Source organism: Lissotriton helveticus, chromosome 11, assembly GCF_964261635.1.
Source record: "Lissotriton helveticus chromosome 11, aLisHel1.1, whole genome shotgun sequence".
Taxonomy (NCBI): Eukaryota; Metazoa; Chordata; class Amphibia; order Caudata; family Salamandridae; genus Lissotriton; species Lissotriton helveticus.
This window is the reverse complement of record NC_136072.1, coordinates 1,048,640,243-1,048,658,726: the sequence shown is the minus strand read 5'-3', so window position 1 is coordinate 1,048,658,726 and position 18,484 is coordinate 1,048,640,243. Positions and strand designations below refer to the sequence as shown.

General features: G+C 46.7%; 1 protein-coding gene across 2 annotated transcripts in view; it reads right to left on the bottom strand.

Annotated features, from left to right (window-relative positions):
- TMEM120B (transmembrane protein 120B) overlaps positions 1 to 18,484 on the bottom strand; it is a 155,572-nt gene that overhangs the window by 106,473 nt on the left and 30,615 nt on the right. For both annotated transcript variants that reach the window (XM_078667534.1, XM_078667533.1), the window contains exon 4: positions 17,613 to 17,672. In XM_078667534.1, the coding sequence (XP_078523660.1) occupies positions 17,613 to 17,672 (60 nt within the window). The remainder of the gene's footprint in view (positions 1 to 17,612; positions 17,673 to 18,484) is intronic.

Below are 18,484 nucleotides of genomic sequence, written 5' to 3'. Positions count from 1 at the left end.
TTGGTCAATCTGGGAAGCCAGAATTGGTCTGAGGTTTTCTGGTTTCACATTATGCAATTCATCAACAAGATGGCTACCTCGATCTCTCTCATTTTTAACACTTGAGATTTATGCATTGTTTTTAATTCATGGCACATGATGGTAAAGCGTTGGTGGCATTCAGAAGCCACTTTAAAGTTCAGCTCGTTTCGGCCTGGAGGGCCCAAGAGAATCTCACCCTAGGTGGCTCACCCATCTCTGGAGACACAGGTGTACAACTGCCGTCACTGAGAAACGCTGGTGTCTCAGACAGCGGGTAGCTCTGGGGGAGCAGAATGGAGCATGACGCAGATGTAGGGCTGAAGCGGGAAAGCTTGCGGCTTGGAAATTATGGAATGGTGATCCAACTTCTCATAAGCTGGCAGGCAAAAGCCCCTGACAAATCAGCCAGTGGGTTGCTCTGGTGGCTTGGGACAGAGAAGTGGAGAGGCCACACAGGCTCCACAGGCCCGATGAGCCAATGGCAGGGGTGGGGAATCCAGCAGGAACCACACGTAAATGAATGTGTGGGGGAAACCAGCTGAGCCCGATTACGTTGAGGACTGACATACTGCCACTGTACACTGCTGGGTTCAGGTTCTGCACCCCCCCTCCCCCCACCCCCACTTTGTCCAATCTAGAAGACTGCAGCAGCTCAAGCAGTTCACATGGGATGCAGCAAGTGAAATCCAAAGGGTAGTGGAACAGGGAGGGACTCACTGAACTGCGCACTGTGCAGGGATAACTACCAGTGTGCAGCAAACTATAGGCAAGAGAACTGTAAAGCTGCCCCTAGAGCTAATCACGTCTCTCAAACTCAAATCTTTAAGCTCGTGAAAACCTTTTCTCTTTCCGCAGCCCTGTCTCAGGGCAACTGCCCTATCTCAAGAGATGTGCAATGGTTTGACAAATTTTTTCAAGACTAAAATCTCGGATATTCAAAGTTCATGGTCTGCTCTCCAGGAGAATCTACCTCCTGTAGGTGCTCTGACTCCGGACAGCCTTAGCAGCAGGCTGACTCAGTTTAGGACCATTTATTTATCACAATCGAGAGAAGCAATCTTGATGCGTGCCGCAGCGACAAATGTCATTAACCCGTTGCTCAATTCTATTTTCAATCAGTCTTTTGCTCTGGAGGTTCTGCTTGCTGCCTGAAAATTGGGTGCAGGTGCTAAAAAAAGCCAGCTTTAAACCACAAAATGTTTAGTAATTACAGGCCAATTTCACTTCTTCCATATCGGATCATGTTAACTGGCCAATGGATGAAGAAAAATGAATTTGGTTCTGACCCTTCTCCATTTGTTTTCCGCCTTCGACACCGTCCCACACACCATCGTCCTGCACCGACTGTCTGCCCTAGGTGTGGGGGGTACTGTGTGGGACTGGTGTAGGTCCTTTTTGGACTCCAAATGCCAGTCTGTCTGGCTCACTCCTTTTTCCTCTGTAGTTAAGGCAGCCAAGCAAAGGGTGCCAAAGTGCTCCCTGCTAAGCCATACCCCATTCAATATTTTCATGTCCCCGTTGGCTGATGTGGTAGAACCTTTTGGGTGTCAAATTATTTCATACGGATAGGATACCCAATTGCTCTTCTTGCGTTTGATGGGCCCCATGCATCTATTGCAACCTCCTTCACAGTGTTTGCATGCTGTTTTTGAATGGCTGCCAACTTAAATATAATTCAGAAAAGACAGATTACCCCATGTGGATCTATCTGTCTAATTGGTGGGAAGATCTTTGGTCCCCTGCACTGCCCCCACCCCCTTTTCCCCTCCAGCCACTGTCCTAAAAAATTTAGCGCTGAAGTCAGACATTTTTCTTTTCATGCGGCCGCAGATCTCGCAAGTGGGTCAGTGCTTCGCCATGCTCAGCACCCTGAAGAAATTACTCCCCCCCCCCCCTCTCTTAGGAAGTAAGGAGAGTGGTGGTGGTGCATGCGAAGATCACCTTTATTTATGAATTGTGGAGGCATTGTGAACTGCCTGCAGGTGGTTCAAAATGCAGCAGACAGGCTCCTCTTGCGTCTACCTAGGCGCTCATCCATTTCTTCGGCTCTGAAGGCTCTCCTCTGGCTGCTGATAAGTAAGCGGATAGTATTCAAAGCCTTGGCACCGGTTCATAGAGCGGTGTTTCTGTCCAGCCCCAGCTACTTGGCAAAGAGATTCATACACTATTGTCCCTCTAGAACACTGCGGTCTTCTTCAGCTCTCTTGTCGATTTCCGTATTAAGAGCGCCCGTAGGGGATAGGCAAAGCCTTTTCCTTTTGGGCAGCTAAAGCCTGGAACTAACTTCCACAGGAACGGTGCCTGATTCCGATGGAGAAAGTCAAGTTCTGGCTTTTCCAGTGAGTCAGTAAAGTATGGCAGTAGTTGTGCAATGTTGGGGGTTTTGTCCCATTCAGTGTCAGGACATACCCCGGAGAGACTATGCACTTTACCAATCCCCCCTCCCCCCATTAATTCATTCATTCACTAGGGTGAGCACAGAGAATAGTTTCACCGCCAGAAAAAGACACTGGAAGAAGCACATTAGGGTTGCAGGGCCACACGGGGAGAAGGTACTCTGCTGGATGACATTATTCACTTACTGGGAGCGGGAAAGTGAGGATGGATGGTGCGAAGGGTGAGTCCACCAAATTGTCATCTCCCCTCCAAAAATGGGAAACAACCTTTACAACGCAGTCATTACATTGCACTACACTTACAACGCAACATCCTTTACAACGCACATCACTACAACGCAGGCATTACAACGCATGACACTACATCGCATGTCACTACAACGCATACCATTACAACACATACCATTACAAAGCATAGTACCCCTACACTATCCAACACTTACCCTACTGTTGCACCCCCTGGAGTAATAATAGTCATTTTAACCCCTACACTATCCAACACTTACCTTACTGTTGCACCCCCTGGAGTTAGAATAGTAATTTTTTCCCCTATACCATCCAATACTTACCTTAAATGCAATGTAATGGTATGCGTTGTAATGATATGTGTTGTAAAGGTAGTATACAATGTAATGGAATGCGTTGTAAAGGTAGTTTTTTTAATATGCGATGTAGTGTCATGCGATGTAATGGAATGCGTTGTGGATGTTGCGATGTAAAAACTGCATTGTAAATGCATGCGTTGTAACGTCATACATTCGCCAAAATTATATCCTTTATAAAGGTCAAACCCAAGGCACACAGGCCCAACACAATGAATCTGAAGTCAGCACAACAGCGAGGAGCCTGCTAGCCAACCAAATCGGTAATAGGGGACTTCAGAGACAACTCCTTGAAGCAGGACAAGTTACATTCTATGCTAATGGCCATCAGAGAGACATGCAAGGCCCTGGAGCTGAAAACCGACAGTGAATTTGATCTTAACCTATTCCTAGTGGACCAGCATAAGATTTTATGTAGAATAAATGAAGTTAAAACTGTGTGGCAACAGTGCAGCCATTCAAACGAGACATCCAAACACAAATCTCATACTTTATGGAGCTACCTGGAAGAGGACGCAGAGGGTACACAAAATTAGGATGACAGGGCTTCCATTGGAAACAGAGGGCCCGAGCATGGATCTGTATCTTGAGAAGTGGCTCAGCATCGAGACCAAGCCACAGAGAATAACCAAAATCTTTTTGATTGAAATGGTAAATTGCATGGGAACCCTATGAAGTCCAGGACAACAAGATATTCCTCTTTCAAGACTACCGGAGGGGGAGGGTGGGTGAGGGCTTTCGGGGCTGCAGTAACAATACAGCGCGTTCCTGAAGACAAATCTCTTCTTCCCCTCTCTAAACCTCAAATGCATGCTTTTCATCCCAGCTACATTGAAAATCGTAGATGTGGCAGGCTCACACTTCACAGTGTCACTTGCTGTCAGCGAGCAGGTCAACGGATGGGAAGCGGAACAAAGTGAAGGTGGAAAGCACCATAAGGCTCAGGCTTCACACAAAAATAAGAATCAAAACTGGAAGACCTCGCACAAGTCAACCGGGGAGACACTGATGTACATTGCATAATAGCATAAAAATTCCAGAGATGCCAAAGGCGACTCCAAGACTAGTGCAATGACACCAGGAGCAACGAAAGAGGAGGACGACGATGACCAGGGCTCAAAACTTCTGACAGGAATCATACCTACGATGGCGGATGAGAGATTACAGACTGAGAGACACATAGAAATTGTCCTCTCCTGCTCACCTACTATTCAATGTATGGTCAGCAGCACAGCTGGCTAAACCAGGATGGATTGGGCATCAGGACATGAAGTGGAACCCTACATGAACTTTCTCCTAGACTGATTTGCTGCAAGAAGTGCCACATGAGAGACACAAAGTCAACATATTGCCAAAGGCCAACACATGATAGAGGCACATTATGAGAGAAAGGTGCACAGTGGAAGTCACATGTACTCACAGTTCCCACCCCACGACTTCAAGATCGCACCAGCAATTGGGGAAGGTGAATTTTGGTAATGTTCAAATGTGTTGGGCTTGGACAGTTCAGAACCAGAGCCAAGGGATATGTTTGTTAAAGTTTCTATGAATGGTTGGTATTCACAAGAGACCTACTGCAAACATTGATGGCTGAGAGGCCAGCACTACTGCCTGGGATACACAGTAAGCTGTCAGGTAGATGACCCTTGGTGGTGTCCTCTTATCAACCATTCTCCACGCCGAATCTAGACTGCAAGATACTGGGTAAAATATCTGCAGCTGGCATATACAGTGTTACTCAACCGTATACTTCGTGGAGAAGTGTGGCTCAATGGTTAGAGCGGCAGACCCTGATGCAGAGGTCTGGCCCGGACCAGGGTTCAATTCCCGCCTCGGCGGGTCTTGGGCTCAATTTCCCCGGACCTGATAATTCTCGCCTCGGTGCCTATTCTAAGCATGGGTCCCACCCTGCAACTCTGGGCAATAGCTTGCTTAATCTCCACAACGGCCCCAACAGCGGTAGGATGCCTGGCTTCACCTTGGCGGTGCCCAGGAGTGGGCACTTCATAGGGAAAGACCAGGAAGGGTTCGACAGCGGTATGTGTTCAGCGCCTCGAGACCCCTTAGGGGGTGATACGTGCGCTATATAAGCACTACATTCATTTATATCCAGACGAATTGTGCTCTGTTCCCAGAGAAATACTGCATTGAATGTAAGGAAACTACTCAAGAGAGTGCTCAATGGTGGTGATGGCGTCATAGAGAAGGAATAAGAGACAAAGAAAGCATTTGACACTTGACTGGAAATATATAAACCTAGTCCTCCGCAGGATGAAATCTGGGAGAATAGAGTTAGAGTTTCATGTTGCCACTTCTGTTCGACCTGGCGGTGGTGTTGCGTCAAGAAGGCACGTCAGGAGAATTAAATTTGGACAGGAGACCATTACTGTTCCTATATGCAGAAGGTGAATTACTGTACGCATTAAAGTACCTTTGTTGTACAATGAGTACAGCAACGGTGCTGGCCCACCTGGAAAGCTTTGGTAAGTATCTAGGCTCGAGGTGAACACAGACAAGTCGTGAACGGTACCCACTGAGGTCACCATCAGGGCTAGACCCCTATGATCTGCCAGTGTTACCTGCTCAAACAGGAACCCATAACTTTTAAATATCTAGGTGTTCAGTTCTAGTATACAGAAGAGGCATCGATAACTGGAAACATAACCCTGCTGCTTTCAGGAGTCCAGTCATTGCAGTCATCAAAATGATGGTACTGTCCAGCTTGCTCTACATATTTAGTACTCTCCCAGTCCAGTTACCTAGGTGTCAGTTCTCTGAAACAGAAACCATGATTCGGAGTTAGAGCATCTTACAATACTATCTTGCAGCACAGATGTAGTGGGTCAGGGTTTGTTAGCAGACCCAGATAATGCAGGTCCAATAAATATGAAGGAAAATAGAGGAAACACTGCTGATGACACATGAATTCTAATGCAGCAGCAACGCCGAAGTCTGCCAAGGATGCTGTGTACAACTCAAAACCCTGTAGAAGACAACCACGGTGATGGTATATGCGTCCCCCACCTCCTAATATGGTGCCTGCCCTACCTTGTGAAACTAGCTAAAATGATAACCTTCAATGAGGTAATTAGCATTGTAAAATGAGGTTGGGATTGGGGCATGGAGGCCATTAAGACCCACACACTGGGTCCCAGCTGTACTCGGTCTTGAGGGCCACGAGGCGGAAGTATCTGCCCAGACACAGAAAAGCATTGGCCGAGGATATGGGAAGGGACTTGACAGATGCCAATTGGTAACAGGCACTAGGGTACCTGAAAGCGGTATCCAGAAATGGTAGGTTTAAGCTGATTCAGTATTAACATAGTACACTGCATGTATTTGATGCCCTACAGACTACACAGGATCTTGCCATCAATTCTTTGATAAATACCCTAAATGCCATTCCACTGAATGGGATTACTCAGTGTGTAGCTAAATGAGCCCCTTAAAGGGTTTTACCTTCACACTATTCTATCAATTTAGGAACAAACCGCTAGGAAGGAGAGATAATCATAGCAAGAGTCGTGCTGGCTCATTATTATATGAGTACTTTGAAGAATGTGAAAAAATAAGGCCTTAGTATCTGTAAAGTTTTGAGATGATTTTCCAAAAGGCACATTGCTCTTCAAAATCTTCTATTTTTTTTAACAAATTTTATTGGGTTTTGTTTCACACAACATACATCATTAATTACATTTCCTGTGCCATCCAGGCTACTGAAAGTGGCCATTCATCCTATAGACTTAGGTGGTGGACCCAGATATGAACAGGATCGTATACAGGAAACCCCAGTAAAGGGTACTCCTAGTTTGTCTTGCCCAATTACTTAATAAACACTATTATTAACCCTCCTCCCTCCCCAGATCCCACCATCGGTGCGCGGAATAGGTTACAGTCGTGGTGGTCAGCATGCACAGGAGCTGTCAGACAATGGTTTGTGCTATGTACCTATCATGTTACGGGGATGTACTCCAATCATGGTATCAGTTCGCTAGTTCGTTCCGTGTGTCGTAGTCGCGCAGTGCTTGTACTAGTGCATCCCATGCCTGCGCCATTTCCAAAGTCTTGTCATTCCGCTGTCGCCGTGCAGTTTGAAACCTCAGCATGCTTTCCCCCGCCAGCCCACTTAAGAAACTCGTTTCTCCACCTAGTACCCGTGGGGCCCGCCACTGCCTTCCAATGTCGTGTAATTTCGCATTTTGCTGGGATGAGCCCCATATCTATGAATTTACTCGTGATCTTATTTTTAGGGGTATGAGGGAACCAGTGTAAAACCCCAACGGCCATGTCAAACACTAGACCCCTCTCCGTCACCTCGTTGAGAGTGTCTCCCACTTCCTTCCAATAAGGCGTTAAGATTGGGCATGTCCATAGGATGTGTTCTAATTCAACACCGACCGTCATACATCTAGGGCATCCTGCGGAGTCTGCAGTAAAATACCTTTTGATCTTCCCCGGGGTCAAGTATGCTCGGTGGAGAATGTAAAAGTGCACTAGTTGAAATCGCACGTTGTGTGTACTCTTCCAAGCCCTTCTCATTAACTGCGCCCACACTGTCTCAGGGATCTCCTTTCCTATATCAGCTTCCCATTTGCCCTTCAGCGCCACTAAAGGAGGTAATCCTTCAGTGGTCATTCTGAAGTAAAGGCACGAGACCGCCTTAAATCTTCCCACCGCCATCATAGTATATTGGCAAGCCATCGTTGTTCTTGGTTCTGTGAGCCCTTCTCTCCAATGCGCTTGTATTGCTCGTGTGAGCGCTGAATGCAGCAGGAAGTCCCCTCTAGGTAGGTCATACCGGTCCAGGAGTGCCGGGAACGGCAATAGTGTCCCGTCTTCGTAGAGGTCCCCCAGGACTTGGATCCCCGCTTCCTCCCACCTCTGCAACTGCGACCAATCGCCGCCGTGTGGTAATGCTGTTATCATTCCTAGCGGGATTTCGGGGGCGTATGGGTGCAACACGCCCGCCCTACGCTGTGTACGGTTCCAGCATAGTCTAATCGCTTTTTCCTCTTGCGTGAGGTCTCGGAGGTCCAATTTCTGCTATCGTGCTATAAAAGCACGTGACGAGGTATGCCTAGGCCCCGTTTGTTTTCTGGCCCTCGAAATTCACGTGCTATTTCCTGGGTGTAGGTCTGCAATTGAGCTGCTAAATAATACACTTCGAAATCGGGGACCGCCAAACCCCCTTCCGTCTTAGGTCTCATCAACGTTGTTAAGGCTACTCTACGTCGACCTGCCCCCCAGAGGAAGGCCACTATCATGGACTTCAGGAGCCTGAAGGTAGCAGGAGGAATCCAGATGGGTAGCGTTCTGAAGTAATATAGGAGCCTTGGGAGCGCCACCATTTTGAGTAGCGCTATTCGACCTGCCACTGACAGTGGGAGGGTGGCCCAAAAGGTCATGCTGCCCTTTAACGCTCGTATGCCGCGGGCAATATTACCCTCCAATACGTCAGCAGGGGTGTGATAGACATAAACCCCTAGGTATTTCAGGCAGCTGGGTTCCCATCTGATCGCTCTGGTCGTGGAGGGCTGGGTCTCACCTTTATGCACTGGAAATAAGCACGTCTTGGACCAGTTGACTGTAAGGCCGGATATTTCGCCAAAGCTGGTTAAAAGATTGTCGGCCCCTACCAGGGCCCCGTCGGCGTCTTCGAGAAGAGCAGAAGATCATCAGCATATAGCGATATGTATTGCTGGCCAACTCTGCTCCGCAATCCCCTATAGTGGTCTCCCGTGCGGATTGACATTGCGAGGGGCTCCACTGCCAACGCAAATAACAGTGGAGACAGTGAACACCCCTGTCTCGTGCCTCCCGGATATTGAGGTGATATTAGTGTGCCAGTCTTCACTCTGGCCACCGCTGGCCACCGCTGAGGTGTATAGCACTGTGGTCCATTTCAGATAGTCCTCCCCCACACCAAAGCGCCTAAGCACTTTGTAAAGTTATTCCCATTCGAGGCTGTCGAATGCCTTCTCTATGTCGAACGATAATATCATTGGATGGTGGGTCTCGAAGTGATCACTTTCTAGCAGCCGCATCAAGCGGCGTATGTTCGTGGTCGTATTGCGCGCTCTTCAAAACCTTCTATGATGTAAGCTCACTATATCTAATGCCAGGGCCCAATAAAAAACCTTGCGAGCTGCTCGGCAGGTCATACCATAGTAATTCATTTATTGCCCTTCTGAATGGGATTACTCAGTGTGCAGCATGATTAATAATCAATAGAGGGAATAGGGCACTCTAGGTACAGCGGATTTAGTAGGTGGAACATGTCCTCGCAAATGCACTTTGGCAGTATGTTTTAGGTGGTTTTAAACTACGACTTAATTGTTTTAAATATGGTAACAACTTTATTTTTAAATTTGTTATTTTGGGATATTATGCATGAATTGTGCAAAATGTGTTACATTGTGAGTTTTTATTAACTGAACAATAAAAATAATTCTTCTCTCAAATGTCATTCCAAAAACAAAAACCTCATGTACATGTACTCTGATTGCATAGACGTATCCCAATACAGGACGGAGATCATGCAAGCAATATGACCCCTGACTGGTAGAATGACCAAAGACACCTCCAAGACGTGCCTTGTTAGGGGTCATAACTCAAACCAAAAAAAAAAAAAAAAAGAACAAAGTTGACTGCAATATCAATAATCAGGCCATATTTTAAGCTAAAAGGCCAACATTAACATACAGAACAAAGGGCAGGAAATCTTGCCAGGCTACAGTCTAAGACATGATACAACAGAAATTGATTGATCAAAATGACAAACTGCTTTGAAGTGGAGAGAGACTTTGCATGCTATTCAGAGGCCATACATGATGTGAAATTATACTAAAAGCTGTACCAAAATGCTTGATACAGGTCACTCTAGACAGCCAAATGAAGAATAGTAACCAAGACAAAACAATGCAACTCTGAAATATATTTATAAGCAGGGAAATCAAACACCAGGAACACCTCCTGGCAACGCGGGATCCCTGAATACACACTGCAAGTAAAACCTCACGCTGATGCAACCACTCTCTTGCCCACATTTATATTGGCATAGTGAGCACAGAGCAAAATAATTGATGGATACCTGTCATGTTACGTTGTTGTTTCAAGAACTTCTGATATTTTGTTATAGAGTATATAAAGACGTGATTGAACTCAGTGCATTATGTCTACTGTAACTCATGCTGAAAGTTATCAAACAGAAAATTAAAAATATTTTTAAAACATTTTTAAAAAACGAAAACCAAACCAGCTAAGAGATGCCCCAGCGCCCAATTTGCAAAAGCAAAAGCATTCACTCATTTATTTGAAGGAGAAGAAGCAGGAGGGTAACGACAATCCCAGTGCCGAGTTTGTAATCCCAGTGCTTTGTTGGCAATTATGGCACTCTAGGGGGCGTTAAAAATAAAATAAAAAATACCCTCTCCCTTGCCTAAGCCCAGGATGGGTGCTATAGATTTGTCTGTGGGTGGGGAAGGACGAGACATGCCCCCTCGACTTTAAAATAAAAAAATCCAAATACATACAGATGTTCAATTTTTTTCCTACAATTTCCAGTTTTTAGTGGATATTGAGAAACTAAAAATAGTGATAAACTATGTCACTGCACTTGTAACGCATTTGTATTTTTCATTTCTTGTGGGCATCGATTCAACTGCCCCAGTGACCAACTGAAAAAATAAGACCGCTGCTAGGAAAGGCTACCGGTGTCTCAATCTCCCCGTGGCAGAGAGAAGCACCGACGCTGTGAAGACAGAATATGATGATGATGATGAGGAAGATGTATTTATAAAGCGCAACAAATACCCTGAGGTGTCTAGGAACTACACTTAGCACCTACAGATCTAGCTGGAGTAAGTTTAATAATTATGCCTTGAAAAGCCAGGGTTTTAAGCCCTTTCTAAATTTTAACAGGATAATTTCTTTTTTAGGTCTCGTCCTTTTCCATTGCGAAGCAATGGGAAATGGGGGAGAATTCATGTGCTCCATCGGATAGTCAAACCACCACTTTTTTCCGTGGCGTTTTCTTCGAGTGCACGTACAGGCACGCGCATTTGGCCCATACACTTTCATGGCCATCTGTTCCTGTTCCTAATGGCCCTCCCCCAGCACAGAGCGCGCATCGCGGCCGCACAGCACATCAAAGGGCTTCGCCCACCGTGTGCTCTGCGGCTTGTCGGCTTCTCCTCCCCTAACTTCCTTGCATTTCTCCTCCCCCTCCCCAGCCAGCTTCCCCCAGGCCAGAAAAGTACATTGTCATCACACTGTTTGTTTCATTCAGTTCGTTACCTCCTTTATGCTGTCTATACATAAAACAAACGTATTTGCTACTTTTTACCAGTCTTGGTAAAGCCAACAGGTCCAGCATAAAAGCATTTGTGAATGCAGCTAAATGATTTGCCTACATGGGCTACCAGCTGCGATACAACGGAAGCACAGTGAATCACACATGCTTTCATCCATCCCCAGAGCACTCTGATCTTTAATTGGCAATCGGTAGCAACATGTAAAACCTGTAAAGATTTACAGAATACTATGATTGGACATTAGGGCCGAGAACATACCCTATTTATTAATTGCACGGCACTTTTAATTAAATTACGAGTTATCCTCTAATCAAACGTGGCCACAGGAGTTCTCTTTTAATGCTTTTCTCACTAAACAGTTACCTTTCTGTCTCTCGCGCCTTTTTCTGTTCGTCTTTCTTGCTCAAAGTTAGTCTTCTTGGCTTAATTGCTTTAAATTGACGCCCCCTTTATGATTCTCATTTTCGCTGTCGCTCTGTTAGTCAACATTATGCGTCCCTTGATCTCTCTTCTCTTTTTTTGCTCTCCTCTTCCTTGCTCCATTTTACTTCCTCGTTCGCTTTTCCCCTCTTCCCTGAATCCCTCATCTCCTTTTCTATCCCTCTCTTCCTGGGCACCCCTGGTAGAAAACTGACTTTTGTTCTAATTCATTGCCCGTGGTCAGGCCCGTGTAATATATCCTGTTCTCAGACAGACCTGGACTTCTTTTTCCCGCTGCCTCCTACCTTCGCCTCTGACTGTGAGACTGCATCCCAGACGTTTGCATTCGTCTTAAAATGTTCTATGTGCTTCTTTATTTAAATAAACTTTATTAATCTGTTGATATGCACGTTCCTAAGCAGTCACTGTCACCCTCGAATTTTTAAACAGCTCGTGCTACCACGTAATTCATAAAAGAAGGAAGATCGATAAATTCATTCAAAACTGACCCAGAACATAGCGTTCAGCTATACCCAGCCTTAACCAACGCAAACATTCTGCCGTCAGCACAATCACTACATCAGCAGGACACACAATGACAGTCAGAGGAGCCGGAATAGCTAACGTCATTTGCATGGTGTCGCAAATTCATCATTCCTTCAATCAACTCACCGGACCCCCCCACCCCCCCACAAGCACTCCCTTCCCGCACCTCTTGTGTCCCCACAGGGAGGAGCAGTGCAAGCTTCCCTCACACACAGAGCAGGTACAGCACAGGCAGCTACAGTGCAAGCTTCCCTCACACACGGAGCAGGTACAGCACAGGCAGCAACAGTGCAAGCTTCCCTCACACACAGAGCAGGTACAGCACAGGCAGCAACAGTGCAAGCTTCCCTCACACACAGAGCAGGTACAGCACAGGCAGCTACAGTGCAAGCTTCCCTCACACACGGAGCAGGTACAGCACAGGCAGCAACAGTGCAAGCTTCCCTCACACACAGAGCAGGTACAGCACAGGCAGCAACAGTGCAAGCTTCCCTCACACACAGAGCAGGTACAGCACAGGCAGCTACAGTGCAAGCTTCCCTCACACACGGAGCAGGTACAGAACAGGCGGCAGCAGTGCAAGCTTCCTCACACACAGAGCAGGTACAGCAGCAGTGCAAGCTTCCCTCACACACAGAGTAGGTACAGCACAGGCGGCAGCAGTGCAAGCTTCCCTCACACACAGAGCAGGTACAGCACAGGCGGCAGCAGTGCAAGCTTCCCTCACACACAGAACAGGTACAGAACAGGCGGCAGCAGTGCAAGCTTCCCTCACACACAGAGCAGGTACAGCACAGGCGGCAGCAGTGCAGCACAGGCAGCAGCATTGCAAGCTTCCCTCACACACAGAAAACGTACAGCACAGGCAGTAGCAGTGCAAACTTCCCTCATACACAGAACAGGTACAGCACCGGCAGCAGCAGTGCAAGCTTCCCTCACACACGGAACAGGTACAGCACAGGCGGCAGCAGTGCAAGCTTCCCACACACACAGAGCAGGTAGAGCACAGGCGGCAGCAGTGCAAGCTTCCCTCACACTCAGAGCAAGTACAGCACAGGCGGCAGCAGTGCAAGCTTCCCTCACACACGGAACAGGTACAGCACAGGCGGCAGCAGTGCAAGCTTCCTCACACACAGAGCAGGGACAGCACAGGCAGCAGCAGTGCAAGCTTCCCTCACACACAGAGCAGGTACTGCACAGACAGCAACAGTGCAAACTTCCCTCACACATAGAACAGGTAAAGCACAGGCAGCAGCAGTGCAAGCTTCCCTCACACACAGAACTGGTAGAGCACAGGCGGCAGCAGTGCAAGCTTCCCTCACACACGGAACAGGTACAGCACAGGCGGCAGCAGTGCAAGCTTCCCTCACACACGGAACAGGTAGAGCACAGGCGGCAGCAGTGCAAGCTTCCCACACACACAGAGCAGGTAGAGCACAGGCGGCAGCAGTGCAAGCTTCCCTCACACTCAGAGCAAGTACAGCACAGGTGGCAGCAGTGCAAGCTTCCCTCACACACGGAACAGGTACAGCACAGGCGGCAGCAGTGCAAGCTTCCTCACACACAGAGCAGGGACAGCACAGGCAGCAGCAGTGCAAGCTTCCCTCACACACAGAGCAGGTACAGCACAGGCGGCAGCAGTGCAAGCTTCCCTCACACACAGAACAGGTACAGCACAGGCGGCAGCAGTGCAAGCTTCCCTCACACACAGAGCAGGTACAGCACAGGCAGCAGCAGTGCAAGCTTCCCTCACACACAGAGCAGGTACAGCACAGAAAGAAGGGGAAGGGGTTAAGTCAACAAGGACTACAGGTAGAAAGGGCGTGTTTTATGCACCGCTTGCAGGTTGTCAAAACACATAAATTGAAGGCATTGTCATTTAGAATGCCAGTAGCTCTCAAAATCTCGCAAATACGAGACCTATTGCATTGCAAATGCTTGTTTAAGCGAGGTTGGCAAGGAGTTCCAAAGTTTAGCTGCTGTTGTAGTGAAGCTCCTGCAACCCCACCTGGCTCTCCTTACTTTAGGAGCAGCAAGATTTCCAAGCTTGGCTGACCTGATGGACCTTCCTGGAATAGATGGCTTAAGAAATGTTGTCAGCTGTGTTGGCCCCAATGTGTTCAGTGATTTAAAGGCAATGCAGAGTGATTTAAATTGGATCCGTTTAGCTACCGGCAACCAGTGCAGAGAGGATAAAGCAGAGGAAACAAGAGTGTGTATGCTAATCTGGAGCAGTGATCAGAAGGTGGAGCTGCATGGAATGCTTCAGCTTTGAGCCTTCTAGCTAGATAATTTGAATCACCCAAGAGCACTTACTTAAGTGTACATTGCACCCCAAATAGGTAAGCTCTATCGTACAAATATATGCATCTTGATCGATCAAATACAGTGAGGATCAGCAGAGTGCTGCAGGGGACGCACCAGAGATGCCCTTGAGATCATATGACAGAACAAAAGATGGTAGCTTGTTGAAACATGCACACAGCATTGAATCAGAGTTTGGCTTAGCCTTCCTAGGCAATACGGAGCGGCAGAGGACACTGGAGGGAGTGGATGCAAAGAACATTCTTCCAATACAGGCCTGGCATTGGCAGGCAAGACTCTCTGAAATGTGCTATGATTGTATATGCTCTAAAGAAGGTGAAAGAAACCTCTATTGCAGGAAAATCCCCAATTGACTGTAGGACAGATGGGAAGGTGTAGCTATCAGGGTGATGCTCTCCACGTTCCCCCTCACCAGCTATACTCAACCGGTCTTTATCAGACAGAAGAAAAAAAACAAAAAAAAAGAGCAAAGTTGAAATATAAAGCAGATAAAACCAATTGCCATCGAATCGCTGTCACCGAGTAATGCACCAAATGGAAGTGGGACAACCCTAGCAAAGTACAGGCAGAAAAGCCAGGAAATTGCCCAGAGAACTGCAATTATAACAAGATAACCACCTCCCTATGATAAATCAAGTAAGATTCCATACTCTTACTATTTACCTGGCCGCTGCCACCGAGAAAGCTTGTTCTCCCATCCAACTTTCCGAAACCTAAGAACTATCACCTTTCGCTGTCTTGCCGAACTCAGTGGTCTTCTAGGAGCATACCAGTTGAAGACGGCCCTATGATAACATGATCATTGCTGATGAAGAGGCACGGGGCTTTAAAAATCACCCGCTTCCTCACTGGCAGCCAATGGAGAGTCCTCAAGCTCTCCCTGACTGACTGAGTTGTGTTTAGGCAGACCCCGGACCAACCGAGCAGCTGCACTTTGGATAACCTGAAGCTTATATAACGAATACTGGTTGGCATTTAAATAAAGGGCCTTACATTATTGAAGGCGAGGTGTAATGAGCACAATGACCCCTCACACAGGCAACTTCCCAGGAAGAAAGGGAAACATTTTCTTCAAGGTCTAAATGATTCACAAACAAGAACTCCCTCTTCTATAGAACCAGGTATCAAATGTCAATGTATTGTCAAAGATCACCCCCTGATTTTTTTATTTGGCCTCCGGAACAGATAGTGGACCATAGGTTTCAGGCCACCAAAGGTCGGTCCAGATAGAATTTTTTGGCCCAAAAACCACAATCTTAGTTTTCTACTTGTTCATTTTAAGCCTGTTCTCACTCATCCAAATACTAACTTCAGCCATACAGGAGCTAAACCTGTCTGCCGCCCCTTCCCAATCATCGGAGATGGAGACGACGATTTGGATGTCAATCCACACAGGACGGCATCTGGAAACCAGGTGAAACCATTTGCACCAACGGGGCGACATACAGGTTAAACAAGGTAGAACTGAGGGAGGAACCCCGCTGAACTTCACAGGGAAGCAGAAAAGGTTTAGCCCTAAAATACCGCAGTCTTGTTCACCAAAAAAGACTCCAGCAGGTTTAAGGCAACATCCCTGAGCCCAGCCTGTTGCATCCTATGCATCAGCAGAAATGGGAGTTATGGTGTAAAAGGCTTTGGAAGGTTCGAACATAACCAAAATAGCCCCAAAAAGTTTGTACAATGTAGACTTGGAAAAGGTACAGCGATAGGCAACATGTTCAAGGGTCACCCCATCAGCTATTTTGAGGCCTGGAAATCTCACTTTGCTGCCAATGTGGAGAGGCTTACATATTACACTCTGATGCAACAAGCTGTAACAGTGGCAGCCAAAAGACCTTTGACACCGTTCAAAACATTTATTACAACACGGTCATACACAGACAGGCTGAATGTGCAGGGAACCCTGATGAAGCAGCCCCAATTTACTGATCCAAATAGATAGGGAAACAGAGGAGCGATTTAGAGGCGAGGTCAGTGACAGAATCAGACTTGACCAACAACAACCTCTACTGTTATGTAACCAGGAACACAAAATACACACTGGAGACATTGCAGTGACAAGAGAATCAACATCAAACACATATCGGACATATATAAAAAAAAGTCTGGGATTCTGGAAGTTGCCACTATAAATAACATACTGAGTTATTCAGTCCCTAAAACACAAGGTTTGGGTGTACTGGGATCAAGCTGTGTGTGGGCTGTGGAAATAACTGGTTCATTACAGCATGTCTCACAACAGAAAGGTAGACTCCCTAAGGGCCAGAGAGCAATGTTACATACTAGCCCTCGGGCAACCGGTAACTCAGTTCAGATCAAGGACACCAGGGGACCGATGGGCCATCTTAGACAGGTGCTCTCCGAGTATCTGACCAGGCCAATCGAGAGAAGAGTGAGACGGGAAGTAGAGGTAGCTACACTGGATGCAGAGGTGCTATTTTCGGGGAGAGGATGTAGCCTAACATACCATAACGTGTATTTGTAAAGCGCACGTTCACCCCAGCAACGGGGCATCTTGGCGCTGAAATAACAGATGTATATTGTCACTCAACTCAATGGTACTCATTTTATCGACCTCAAATGGATGAAAGGCTGAGTGGACCCGCCGGGATTTGAACCTGTAACCATGAGCCACCAGACCCGACTTTGGAGTTGGGGAACCGCGTTCGAGCCTCAGTGTCAGCTCAGCATCCTGTGATTCTGGGCAAATCACTTAATCTCCCCGCGCCTACCAAATATGAATGTGTCCTTGTGTAACGTAACTGGTGCACATGTAAAGTGCTCCAATACGTTCGGGTCGGGTTCGCGCTATATAAATCCGCACACACAAAAAAAAATTGCAATAACATTCTACTTGAGGAGTACTGTGATACTGGTTTGTCATGTTCACATGTTAACATCGAATAAAGACGTAAACAAAGTTTAAAAACTCCAGTACAATAAAACAAAGTGTTTACATTAAAATGGAAAAGGATAGAAGTGTTACTTACTTTGCCTGATTACTAAGAAGAGTTACATTCACATTTCCAAGAACAAGGTTTAGATATAAACTGAAAAACAAAACATTGAGAAACAGATTATGACCTGTACACAAACAAAAACATTGCTTTTTAAAGACCATTAAAACAGTGATTAAAGACGCAGCATTCGATGCAGGCAGGACAGCAAACTAACCAGAGATAAGCATCCACCAGTGAACAGGCCAGACCCGGCTTTCCTAGAGCACACAGCAGGGCCAGTTTCTGCATCTGGAGCAGATTTTCTTGCCAAGCACTACCTACCCTCCACAAGTAGAATATAAAGTACCCTTTAGGAAAGTAGTGATGTTTCATAAAGGAGAGTGCAGATGACCACACAGGCAGGAGCATCCCTACAAAACCTTACTTTAAAAATCCACCCAGATCATCGGACTTTCTCAGTAAATAGAGCATGTGGCAGCAGAGAGGGGACATAGCCAGCTGTCAAAGGATTGCAATGAAGGGGTATTGTCTTCCCTAGCCCTCTACTACCAGAATTGTGGAAAGCTGCCCATGTGAAGCAGGGCTGTAGTTATGCTATTCTCTAGCAACGGCCGTGCACTGCAGAGTTGAAGCCAAGAAAGACCCATACTTCACGCTGTGAGGCAAACACAGATTACAGACGTGCATCCTGATGGGCGACTAAATATCAACTTAGCACCTTTGATTGAACCACAAATATGGGCGTAAAATGTACGCTGGCCCAAGTAGTACTGATAAGTCTGAGGGACAACAATTTACTGCTATGAATGCAGAGGAGCCTTTAAAATAGGCGTATATCCTTTGGTAAAGGGTAGTAAAACCCTCTAACAATGTTCACAGATGTAAATGTTTCTGAGACCAAT